The sequence below is a fragment of the Penicillium cinerascens genome (assembly GCF_028974065.1).
Source record: "Penicillium cinerascens strain IBT 15544 chromosome Unknown contig_1_segment0_segment0, whole genome shotgun sequence".
Taxonomy (NCBI): Eukaryota; Fungi; Ascomycota; class Eurotiomycetes; order Eurotiales; family Aspergillaceae; genus Penicillium; species Penicillium cinerascens.
The window spans coordinates 2408978-2420933 of NW_026695287.1; the positions used below are offsets into that span (position 1 = coordinate 2408978).

At 52.6% G+C, this 11956-nt stretch overlaps 5 protein-coding genes across 5 annotated transcripts; 3 read left to right on the plus strand and 2 right to left on the minus strand.

Annotated features, from left to right (window-relative positions):
- Window positions 1-23: 23 nt before the first annotated feature.
- Window positions 24-1749, plus strand: N7498_002457 (carotenoid oxygenase family protein; the record flags this gene model as incomplete). The annotated part of the gene is made up of 2 exons (XM_058449519.1): window positions 24-116; window positions 166-1749. The coding sequence occupies 2 exons, from the start codon at window positions 24-26 to the stop codon at window positions 1747-1749; spliced, it is 1677 nt and encodes a 558-aa protein (XP_058311863.1).
- Window positions 1750-2139: 390 nt separating this feature from the next.
- Window positions 2140-2562, plus strand: N7498_002458 (ACT domain-containing protein; the record flags this gene model as incomplete). The annotated part of the gene is made up of 1 exon (XM_058449520.1): window positions 2140-2562. The coding sequence occupies one exon, from the start codon at window positions 2140-2142 to the stop codon at window positions 2560-2562; it is 423 nt and encodes a 140-aa protein (XP_058311864.1).
- A 493-nt stretch (window positions 2563-3055) lies between these two features.
- N7498_002459 (putative chromatin remodeling complex subunit (Rsc9)) lies at window positions 3056-5386 on the minus strand (the record flags this gene model as incomplete). Its single annotated transcript, XM_058449521.1, has 3 exons — window positions 3056-4911; window positions 4969-5298; window positions 5350-5386. 3 exons carry the CDS (start codon window positions 5384-5386, stop codon window positions 3056-3058), a joined length of 2223 nt encoding a protein of 740 aa, XP_058311865.1.
- A 1097-nt stretch (window positions 5387-6483) lies between these two features.
- N7498_002460 (uncharacterized protein) lies at window positions 6484-7966 on the plus strand (the record flags this gene model as incomplete). Its single annotated transcript, XM_058449522.1, has 3 exons — window positions 6484-6702; window positions 6759-6902; window positions 6968-7966. 3 exons carry the CDS (start codon window positions 6484-6486, stop codon window positions 7964-7966), a joined length of 1362 nt encoding a protein of 453 aa, XP_058311866.1.
- Window positions 7967-8386: 420 nt separating this feature from the next.
- Window positions 8387-10986, minus strand: N7498_002461 (putative C6 finger domain protein; the record flags this gene model as incomplete). The annotated part of the gene is made up of 4 exons (XM_058449523.1): window positions 8387-9848; window positions 9905-10351; window positions 10406-10518; window positions 10588-10986. The coding sequence occupies 4 exons, from the start codon at window positions 10984-10986 to the stop codon at window positions 8387-8389; spliced, it is 2421 nt and encodes an 806-aa protein (XP_058311867.1).
- Window positions 10987-11956: the final 970 nt, after the last annotated feature.

Below are 11956 nucleotides of genomic sequence, written 5' to 3' on the forward strand. Positions count from 1 at the left end.
GTTTGTATGAAACTACCAAACCAATGCCTTCTCTAGCATCTCTATCCAACGGTGCTGTCGCCAGTAACGCTAAGAGTGCTGAACAGCCCTGGAACAACTGGCCAAATGATATCGGAGTATGCCATCGCCTCCCCTGCATGTCAAAACACGCTAACACCGCTTTAGTTCGATCCGGAATATGAAGAACACACCCCTGTTGAACTCTCCGTGACAGGAACCATTCCATCATATGCCGCTGGCACCTTATACCGCACGGGTCCAGGCAAAAGCCAGGTCGAGACGAAAGATGGCCAACTCTTCCAGCTTTCTCACTGGTTTGACGGATTCAGTCAAACGCACCGTTTCCAGATCCTTGCGTCAGAGGACTCGACTCGCGTTCTTTACAACTCTCGATTCTCCACCGACGCTCTAGTCGAGTACGTTCGGACAACGGGTGCTATTCACAAATTTGGCTTCGGGCAAAAACGCGACCCCTGCAAGTCTGTCTTCAACAAGGTCCAAACCGAATATGTTCCTCCCAGCGGGCCTGACTCTCTGAATATCGGTGTCACCCTTTCGGTCAATATGCCCGGTCTGGACCATCAATCGGATGGGTCGACCGACCGATGGGCGAACGGTATCCGGACTCTGTACGCGAAGACGGACCGCAATGGATTCAAGAAACTTGACCCGGAGACTCTGGAGCCTATTGGCCTTGCAACCCAGGAATCCTTGCACCCGGATCTGACCGGTCCACTGGCGGCATCGCATGCCCGCTCCGATCCTGTGACGGGTGATATGTACAACTTCAACCTCACCATCGGACCAGAGTCGACATATCGTGTATTTGGTGTTTCGGCTTCGACTGGGAAGACAACAATCCTCGCCACCTTCCCCGGCGTTCCCGCCTACCTGCACTCCCTGTTCATTACTGAGGACTATGTGCTTCTCTGCTTGTGGAACTCGCACATTAACCCTTTGGAACTGCATGATGGCTCCTTCATGGACTCCATCATGCCCACGGACCCGTCCAAGCCGGCGAAATGGTATGTCATCGACCGCAAAAATGGAAAAGGACTCGTTGCAACCTACGACAGTCCTGCATTCTTCTGCTTCCACACGATAAACGCTTGGCAGGAGCCGTCAAAGGAAGATCCTACCAAGACAGACATTGTTGCCGATCTCGTGCGCATGGACAGCACCGAGTTCCTTAAGTATCTCTACTACGAGAACCTCAAGTCCTCTCTTCCCACTGCTAAGCAGGTTGCTGCGAACCGAGGCGAAGTGCTGCGGTCAACCATCACGCGCTTCCGTCTCCCGGCCCTGCCTTCTGTGCCCAGCTCGCAAACTCTGGAAGCCACGGTCGAATGGTCCGCTTGCAAAGCTTTATCACCCGAGCTCCCAACAATGAACCCGGCTCTCGTCACGAAGAAGTATCGCTTCGCGTACGCTACTACTTTCCGCGGCGAGGCAACCCTCACAGACGGCATCATGAAATTTGACTGCGATACGCAGGAAACGAGTCTGTGGGCGCGCCATGGCCACTCGCCTGGCGAGCCGATCTTTGTCGCAAACCCAAATGGTAAAAGTGAAGATGATGGAGTTCTTCTCAGTGTGGTGCTCGATGGCTTGCGAGGCTACAGCTACCTGCTCTGTCTTGATGCTCGCAACTTGACTGAGCTGGGCAGGGCTGAGGTCAAGGGCGTTGTTGGGTTTGGCTTCCATGGGCAGCATGTTCCTGTTGTTGGAATCCCCACTGGAGATTGGTAGACGAGATCGAATGCAAGTTTCGGGGATTGTTTCAGTCTGATTATTGCATGTACTCCTCTGCGTTCGAGTGATATCGTTGATTAGTATATGTCACCCTTTGATCAGGTATTACATACGTAGGTGCATGCAGTAAATAGATGTGCCACCGGTTTCCCTTCTATTACCTTACCCTTTTCGGTAACAAGATTGCAGCTTGGTGATGCCAAGCCATTGTATACGCTTCCGCCGTTGTTTGGGACCCATAGTTGTGGCGCCCTGCGGATGACACCGGTGGACCCTTAGAAGCAACTTCCGCCTTTTAATCTCTCAACTAGATTCCAATCCAGTCCCAACCATCTCCCTTCGTCACTTTCTGCCATTGTAATTCATCCCAATCAACACTCCTACACAATGGCCACCGGCGGAACAGACCTATCGGTCCTCCTAGCGACCATGCAGCCCTCGCTGGACCCCACAACCTACGTCTTCATCAACACAATCGAGCCACTCACGTCTCTTCCACTGGCAACTCTCCAGCCCCAACTCATCGCCCAAGAGGCCGAGGGTACAACCATCGTGACCACCGAAGGACTGGCCACATCGCACGGCTACAAGGAAATCGTCTTCCCGTGCAAGAAGATCTCCCTCGCCGTGCACTCCAGTCTCGAGGCGATCGGCCTGATAGCGGCCATCACGAACCGCCTCAAGGATCACCAGATCAGCACGAACGTGGTGAGTGGGTTCTTCCATGACCATATCTACGTTCCAGCGGGACGGGCGGAGGACGCAATGCGAGTTCTGGTGGATTTAGCGACAGAGGCAAAACAGCAATAGTATCTCTATCAGGAAAAGAATTGAAAAACTTCACAGGTTTCTATAGCTATGAAAGAGTCGAAACTAGAATTCCAGGCCTCTGGGCCCATTCATCTCCGCTACTCCAAAACCTATGGTACACATACATCTTCGAGGAGACATGAAACAAAACGTAAGCAGAAGCACGCGCCGAAAAAGCCCAGAAACGACAATGACAGGGTGCAAAAAATATCGAGGGGTCATGTCTCTCTATCTTCAATCTTCAACCAGAGACGCCAGAAAGATAAGAATCGCCGACCCCGAATCCTGGAAGAACTCCGCTGTGCTTTTTGCGTGCAGGCTGGCGCGCGCCTGCAAATTACAGATGACAATAGCCGCCAACCACGAGTCTCTTGCGTTGTATATCTGATAGCAGGGGCAAGACAAGAGGATGAGGTAGGGCAGACTGGGTATTAGTTGTACAAAGACACCGATGCTCAAAAGAAAAAAGACAGAACCGAACTGCAAACGGCGATCAATAGTCGTCTTCCTTCTCAATAACCATGATCAACTCGGTCAACTCTTTTCGCAGTGCACGATTTCGATCCCAGACCTCCACGATCTTGGGACGCTGGCTCACGAAGCATGCCTTCTTCCAGGACAGACTGCCGCACTTGGGGGCGTTCCGGTGGGGAAGACCGCGTGCGATGTTGCGCAGGACCAACGCGGCCTTGTAGGCCACACCTATGGGCTCGCCTTTTTCGTTGATCGGAGTGTCCATGTAGTACCATTTGCGGACGATGCGCTCCTGGAGGATAGCACGCTTGGTGCTTGGAGGCGGTGCATCCGCAGGTCGGTTCTCGGGCAGGTGGGAAGAGACGTGGCCCGCAATCATGGCAGTGTTGGCACTAGGTCCGGAAGCCCGGAATCGCGTGCAGTTGCTCCACTGGCAGGTATGAATGGGGGTCTCGGCGGGTTCTGTCTTGAATTGGCCCGGTGTATCTGAGGGCTCCAGGTTCATGTGATCCGTGAAGACGTGTTTGCGAAGGTCGTTGGGAGATGTGAAAGCGCGGAAGCACATCTTCGACGCCTTGGAGTTGTCAGCCCACCTGCAATAGCAATAAGGGAAGCCATCAAAGGTATAAGCGGTTTCAAGAGGGCGGATGCCCTTGATAATAAACTTGGTTGCAGTTCCGGGGCCGTTGATAACCTGGGCTTGAGCATTGGTGAACGTGTTGCTGACGTTCTTGATGAACTCCGCAGCAGGGAGTACTCCACCGCCGGGGACACGTTGGTCTGCAAACCGGCTCTGGTAGGCTTGCCACAGGGCAATTTGTGTGATCTCACACTCTGCATCCTCGACAAAGCAGCAGCGAAGCCACTGCGAGCTACGCTCCGGTTCTGACAGTTCCATCAGCTTCTCCAAGAGCTCCGGTGGCACTCGTGGAATCTCGGATGGTGGAGGAGCGACTTTCTCTTCTTGAAGAACAGTTTCTTTCTTAGTCGGTCGGGCTTCATAGGTGAGAAGTGCGATCATGCGAGGAACAAAGACAATCGGGAAGTTGATGACATCCATGAGGGTCTCAATGTTGTCATGACTGAGAGTGTATTGGTACCAAATATCGAGCGCGCCGCTCAGGATGTCCTTGTCGAGGTCCAATAGCGTGTGGTAATATAACTGTTGCAAAGTAGGCTTCGAAAGGCTTTCCATGGCTCGGGTGCCATCGTCGTCGGGGAGCTCTGTAGAGAAGTGCGTCAAGGCCCAGAGCGCTCGCACAATGCGGGCGCGATCAGTTGAATCCAAACAGTTGACAAGGGAGATCCAAAGAGGATCTTGAGGATCTGTTCTCATGAACTTGGTCACTTCTTCCGCAATGTCCAGCGCATCGTTCTTGATCTCATTGAATCGAGGCTGGTTCGGCGTGTTCATGAGGATGACCAAAAAGTCTCGGAGGAGACCACTTGCGTAACGCGAGACGTAAAACGCATTCTCCTTCAGCAACACCATATTTCGCAATACTAGAGTCGCCTCCTTGATATTCCGGATCTGGTGGTTGAACTCGTAAGTTTCGAGGGTGTCAGTTGGAAGGTTTGTCGGGACCTGTCGGATTCTCTCGAGGATATCCCGCGTTCCGTGAAGTGAGTTCAACACATTGACCCGGTCAGTAAGATTTCGGGGGTCATATTCAAACTCCCATCGCACACCAGTGCAAAGGTATGTAACGTCCAGTGCCTTTTGCATGAGGATTTCGGCAAGCAATGGGAAGCCCTCGAACTTGAACTTGTCCCACCTCTGGTTGGAGATCTGGACGAGATGGTATAGAGCAAAGTCGACCTCGTCTGGAATGCCTGACTGGAGGCCATAGTGCGCACGTTTATAGATGTGGTCCGCTGCAAGAAAAAACATTAACACTTTGATCTGTGTTGGATTCAGCAGACGCTACTTACTGCGTGGAACCTCGAGAAACTTCAAAGGAAAGTAGGGATCATAAAAGTCAGGCTGCCTGGCCGTCTTATTCCGATCATAGAGATTGGCAAAGAGGGTCGGTCGGTTTCCTGGTGTCGGCACCTCCCGCGTTGACATCGGCAATTGTGTCTGGGCTTTTCCATCCCAACTTTCGACGGCGAAACTTGCGCTGTGTGGATTGGCCGCTGGGTTGAGGCTCATATGTGGGGACATGGACGGAGGCGGAGATGTGAAATGATGATGCGATCGGCGAGAAGGGGCTGTGTCGGGGATGAAGGGTTGGTTAACTTTGGGCGCCTGGCGCAAGCCCTCTGTTGTCATGTTAGTGCGGTTCGCCTCGAGTCTCTGGAAAGGGGACTTACGTCGAAGGGACGTTCTTTGGGGAGTAGAGCCGGACATGATGGCATTCAAAACACGATGACTAGGACGGTGATAGCCACAGCGTTCGAGATGTGCGCTGTGAAATCTCCCTTGCCAATCAAATTTTCTACGGCCGGTTCGATATTGACACCAGTCGCAACGTTCGTCTCTGCTTGGGAATAGCAGCCCACTAATGAAGATTTCAACGAGGGGTCAATGCCCTTGAAACGGCGTCTGCGAAAATGGGGCGGCGAAGGTGGCAGGTCGCAGGGACTCGGTCGTGATTCTCGCCCTCCAAACTCGTCAAAAAAAATGGCGAGCTAGTATCTCGAGCGTACTGGCCCTTGTGTCGCGTCCAGCAGCTGTGGTCGTTGGCGACAGAGTTGAAATTGTCGGCGCGTTCGAGGCCAAGGCTGGGATGCGCAGCGATGCAGAATCCGATCCGATGGGTGACTGGTCGAATTGAAGGGGACGTGTGGGTTGGCGCAGATAGCACAATCTCAGGCGACTGGAGCCAAGTAGCGGAGAGCCTTCAATGAGGTGTTTGTGGCCCTGGAGGGCTGTGGGAGAAGCTGTGCTTGCGATCAACGGAACTGATCAGCCAAAAGTCCGCGCTTTCTCCAGGGCGCGTTTCCGGCTGATTGTTGTTCCGGTCCGAGGATCGCCGCGCTATCCCCTTTCTGGGGTTGATGCCTCAGTATCACAACTATATCCTCAACATATCTAGATCGCATTTTGAGTGGACGACTTGCGTGACAGGTTGACCTTCAGAGTATACTTCATTATTTCCAATTGCCAAGTGCAGAAACTTTCCCAAATGAGAACTGTTCATGTCTCCATTGTCGGAAACAAGAGGATTAGACCTGGCCTATTGAGAAAGTTTCCAAGTCTGGAATTAGAAATAACAATTCCATAAATACTTAGCAGACCAGCACTGTAATTTGATGCAACAGGTATTTCGGGAGTGGGAGTAATAGTCTATACGAGCCGTGTATTGACGCGGAGCAGGTGCCCTCTCCCATCTTCATCCTCTATTTTCATGTCTTCTCCACAGATGCGCAGTCGTTGCGGGCTTTGCTGTCTGGCTTGAGAGAACCAATTTTGCTACACTCTTGAGAAGTATTTGGTGGTTCACGATGTCTTCGGTCCCCAAACAGCAGATTGCCTCCCAGGTGGCCCGGCTCCCACTGGTCAAATTCTCCCATACAACCACCTCTATCGACCACAGTGGTCCATTGTCCTGGATCCATATCAATGGCCACGGGGGCCTTGTTTGTCTGTTAGACAAGTTTTCTGGGAGCCCCTCGACACCATCAAGGCTGATCCTGCGAGTTCTGAACAATCATGGGATTCTGGTATGCTCGCTACCCGTTACTTATCAATTGAACTCCCACGCTGAGATTCAATCCAGGAGCAATTTGACCTGGAGCACTTCGTACGAATTTTCTCCACTTATCCGCAATCAGTCTCGAACCAATCACTCTCTAAACCAACGTTTGCCGTAGTGGTCAAGTCGCCTTGTCTCGCAGTGAAATACGCACAGAGTCAAACTCACGTACGCACAGCTTATGATATCCACGCAATGGGTTTTCCCTTCTAACATCTGATGTCTATGTATAGGTCCGTCGATTCCAACTCAAGTTCTTTCAGGACCGGGACTACTATACAGCACTTGCCATTTTGAGTGAGATCAACTGCCCATTGACAGAAGGAAGTGCATCCACACAGACACTGCAGAGACCACCCTCAACTTGTTCATGGACGTCGGTCCCCTCCGTCCAATTGTCAACTGTCAACTTGAAAGATGTGAACAATGCGATGACTCCGGACAGCAATGCCCCCGGCCCCTTCCACTCCATGGCCGGATATGAGCCCGGCCTACACAGAAACTCAAGCCAGGGCTCTAATGCCACTTCTGTCCAAGAAAACACGAGGCACATTGAATCAGAGTCTCAGTATCTGGAGCAGGGAAGAGCCAGCAGCCGACCTGTCCCCTCGCCGGCTTACCACGACGAGGGTCAACTCAATCGGATGTTGCCACCCAGACGAGAACTGCCCTTCTCAAAGACAGGGAAGAGAAAATCCCGAGCCGACTTCAGCTCAAATGAGACGGCTTCGAAGCAAGTCCTTCCGCAATCCTCAGCTGAGCAGCCAACGAATGCAGCCGGGTCTCAGCGACTGGACTCATTGAACGAGAACAACGCGCCCTCGCGCCAAGATTCATACATCCCCGACTCACAGCCCCAATCCCAACCTCTGGTTTCAACCCAGCCAGATCCTACGCGGAAATCACCTGAACTCCCAAATATCCAGCCATATCCCGCCGCACCAAATGAACAACCCCGTAGAACAATGGTCCAAATCGGATCGCCCGAGTTTCCCCGCGCTGATTACAATGGTGATACTACTCAGCTAGTGCAGACACAGGAGTATATTCCCGCTTGCCCAGCTACATCTGTCGAGGACCGGCTTGAGCAGTATATTGCCTCTCCAAGTGCAGAGCGGATTGCCTTCTTGGAGAACTGGATGTGCGAACTGATTGATGACGATAAGTTCCTTGCTCTGTGTCAAGATGTTGAGGGGACATGGAGGCGCTTTGCGTTTGGGAAGAAGAGATAGGAGCGTGAAATGCCGATTTTTACTGAATGGAACGGGATACTTGCGGGTGAACCTATACTTATGATGGGAAGAACACAGGCAGCCCGAAGAAGGCTATTAACTAGCATGCAGGTTATATATATATAGGTTACCTTGGAATATGGTTATAATCAATGATACAAGTTTCGATTGAGTATTTTTGCATCGAGAAAATGAAATACAAGCGGCAAACATCAGCCTACACATTATACCGTACCCCAAGATACTCAGGCAAGACACGCAAATATTAAAAAAGGTTTTCTGAAGCGAAAACCGAAAGAGGGAAGGCAAAGAAGAGAATGGGTTTATAAGACCCTGCAGGGTAAAGAGGGGCGAGGGGCTTTTTGCAGAAAAGACTTGACTCCAACACAGCAAGCAGAAAGTTCATCGTACGAGAGGATCTTAGCGATTGCGGCGGTAGATCAGGCCTGAGAACACGTTGAGATATCCCTCTTTCGTAAGCATGGTGAAGTCAACGACAACACGGCCAACTCCGCCCTGCGACTGTGCCAGCTGCGGTGCGAGGTTGGGAGATGTCTCACCTTGGTCAAGACCAGGCGGCGGGGTCGATGAAGCATTCTGGCTAACAGAGCCTTCGGCACCAACAGCGAGGTCAGCGAGATGCTGAAGAGAGCGCTGCTCGTTGGGGCCCATCACAGGCGGCTGGGAAGAGCCGGGCTTGCCGCCGACAGACTCGTGCAGCTGGCTCTCCTGGGACTTGACGCGGCGCCATTCGAGAAAGACGCGGATCTTGGCGTCCCAGCCTGGGGTACCGAAGATGTTGCCGAACTCGGCGCCTTCGACGGCGGGCTTCGCGCGCTGGTCGAGAATCTCTTCGACCTTTTCGAGGGAGGCCCAGCACTCGTTTGCGTGTTCGGGGAGAACGGTGGCTTCGAGGAGGGTCATTGAGGCCAGGGCCAGACTGTGCAGGTCGAATGGGGTCGGAAGACGGCTCTGCAGAGCGGCCTTGTGCATCTCGTTGATTACTTCCTGTGCGCAGTAGATGATCTCGTACGGGCTGTAGACGAAAACGTGGCGCTTGATGAGCAATCGGACGGTCCAGTAGAGCTGGGCTTGGAGGCTCTCGAAGAGCGAGCGAGTGGTCGTGTTCTCAGGCAGCTCGTGGACTTTGAACACGTCTTCCATCTCACCCAGACGCTCGAGAGATGCAACCAGGTTGGCTCCAACCATCCGACCCAGTCCGCTGTTGGTCTGGCAGACGTTGTGCTCTACAGTGGCCAGGGTGACCATTTCCGAGAGGAAAGTCGTGTAAGACGCGATGCCAGAAGTGATCTGGCCGACAACTCGCTCATCCTCACGGCCACCGATCTCCTGCCCGTTGGGAATGGTGCCATCAGCGACACTAATAGCGTACCACCGGCTCAGGATAATCAGCGATACCCAGTTGCGTCGAGTAAGGTTGGCATCCGAGTCAACATCGGGATCCGTGGCGCGTTTGTTCTTCAGCTGACCCTGGCTCTTGGCCAGGTCGTAACCCAACTTGCTCGCGGCCTGGACTAGAGTATGTTTCGGAATGCCATCCTTAAGAACGAAGTTATCCGGTCCCCGAGTGTCAGCATCGATGATCATCAGGAGCAGGGTCTGCAGCCAGATCAAGTTGACGGCTGTGGAGTGGACAATCAAAGGCTGCTTGGTGTAATAAAGAAGGAGATCCTGGGCATTGTCAAATGAGGTGACTTTCTCAAAATTGCCAGCAACACGCGACAAATCGGTGCGAGTGACTGTGTACAGTGCGTAGCAGAAAGTCTCCTGCACCTCGCGGTTACACTGGTGGAGAAGCTCGAGAGTTCTTTCTCTGGTGTGTGGGAGAATTGGCATGAGAGTGTGGACCTTTTGGTAGTAACTGGATGATGTTAGATCAATAATTTGTACAAGCCAGAGGTCTAATATAGGACGTACGCATCAAGAGCTCCTTCGTCGAGGTGGACAGGTGTCATATCATCTTCACCCTCATGCTTGGGCAGATCTGTCATCTCAAGTCCACTTGGCAAATCCTGCTCGTTGCCCGTGGGGTTCCAAAACAGGTTGCCAGGCTTGGGGGCACCACCGCTAGCAACGGCCGGGTTGTAGGGGTCTGCCGCGGAATCCGGCGCATCGAAGGCGTTCTGCGAGGCGCGAGCGTTGAAGTTGGGCTGGGCAAAAGAAGAGCTTGGAAGGCCCTCAAAGACTGAGTATGTTCGTTTGCGATTGGCGGAGCCGGTATCGACGGGCGACGTGAAATCTTGATAGGCTCTGGGCAGATTGACCTCGTTCATTGATTGGTAAGGTACGTCGGGCTGAACACCAATTCCGGGTTGCATCTGGCTCTCGAGTGTGTGGAGACGTTCAGCAAGTTCCTTTATGTACCTATAGACATGTTAGCATATACGATCTTCGAGACGTCGCGCGTGTTTTTCTTACCCTTTGCTGGGACCGCGCTTCATGGGCACGCGACTGAATTGGCAGACAGCACCGAGCCGGCGACAATTCGAGCATGTTTCGAGACCGGTTTCCGAGCTCGCATCGCATCGTACCTATTTGACAATGAACGCGCCGTTAGCTGGAAGTCACGCGTCTCGGTGTTTGGGAGGATGTCGCGGTACCTTTTTGCGCCGACACTCATCGCAGGCCCTTGAAATCTTGGATCGCTTGCGCGCACTCTGTTCACCATAGCTGAGATCGTGGTTTGGATCGACGCCCACCTGCTGGCTTGGGGGAAACTGGAGCATGTGCTGGTGTTGGTGTTGATCCTCCGACGAACGGCCCATGTCACCTGCATTTCCCGAGCCCAAGACCATCGACTGACCATGGTGGACAGCGTTGCTGGATCCATCACCGAGACCCGGGCCAGAGGCTTCGCGCGACAATTCGGCAGAGATAAGTTCGTCGGTGGTGAGCTGGCGGTTACTGTAGTACGGCATGGCACCCTGGGCCATTTGCGCACCATTGGGGGAAGGGTAAGAGGGTGCCGGAGGCATATCAGACTGCTCGCGGGAGTTCATATCGCGAGAAAATACCCAGAAACGCACAAAAAGTGATGGGTTGGATGGAAAGCGAGCTTCCGGAAGATGAGGGGAGAGGTGAAGGACGCGAAGTGCCCAGAGACAGGGTTTTTCTTACAGGCTAAAATTTCGCGAGAGAATTTCACAGGGGCTAGCGCCGCCGCATCGAGCAACACCAACATTATGTGAGTATGGCATTTCATTCAGGCTTCATTTACAATGATGTTTTTTGGGCTATTGTATAGTTCATCGGATGATCGCGCGGAGGACGGCCTTTCGTTTCTGCGCCAGCGGATTAATACTATTTCCTGCCTTGGTCGGGACGGTGGTTTGTCCGGCGACCGTTGAACTTCAGAGTGAGAACCGAGGATTCGACTAGTTTTCTGTCAGTAGGATTTCTCGAACTCACTAGAATTCAATCGTGTGCAATCCGGCACATCCGGTGTTGACTCAGTGTCATGCAGCATACTATGACACAAGATGCACTGCCAAAGCCAGGACGGCCATGATCACTTCTTCTAATCCGGACAACGGCCTTTTTCCCTACAAAACTCGACTGGGAAATTCACAGGGCTGTACACAAGTCTTTTTGTCCATGTGAAAGGAATCGGACGCACCGTGTATCCTTGCGATGTTGGAGGTATCTAGGTATCCTTGATTAAGTATATAGTGGCTTCCTACGGTGGCTGCTCCGTATGTCCGTTGGCAGTTATTCCTCCGGGGAATCCCCAATTGTAGCAGCACAGCACGGCTATTAAGATATTGCTAAGGGGATCCGATACTTCTCGGCGTACAGAATGGCGAAAAAAGGTATTCAATATGAATAGTAGTAACTCTAGAATCACGGAATGACTCCCCGGGCGCTGCACTCCGGCGTCCAGGACAGGCAGTAATCAAGAATCCGGTACATACCCAGTACGCAACTTCTCAAGATTTGGCGGAGCACCGCATTCTTGAATAACGGACTCTT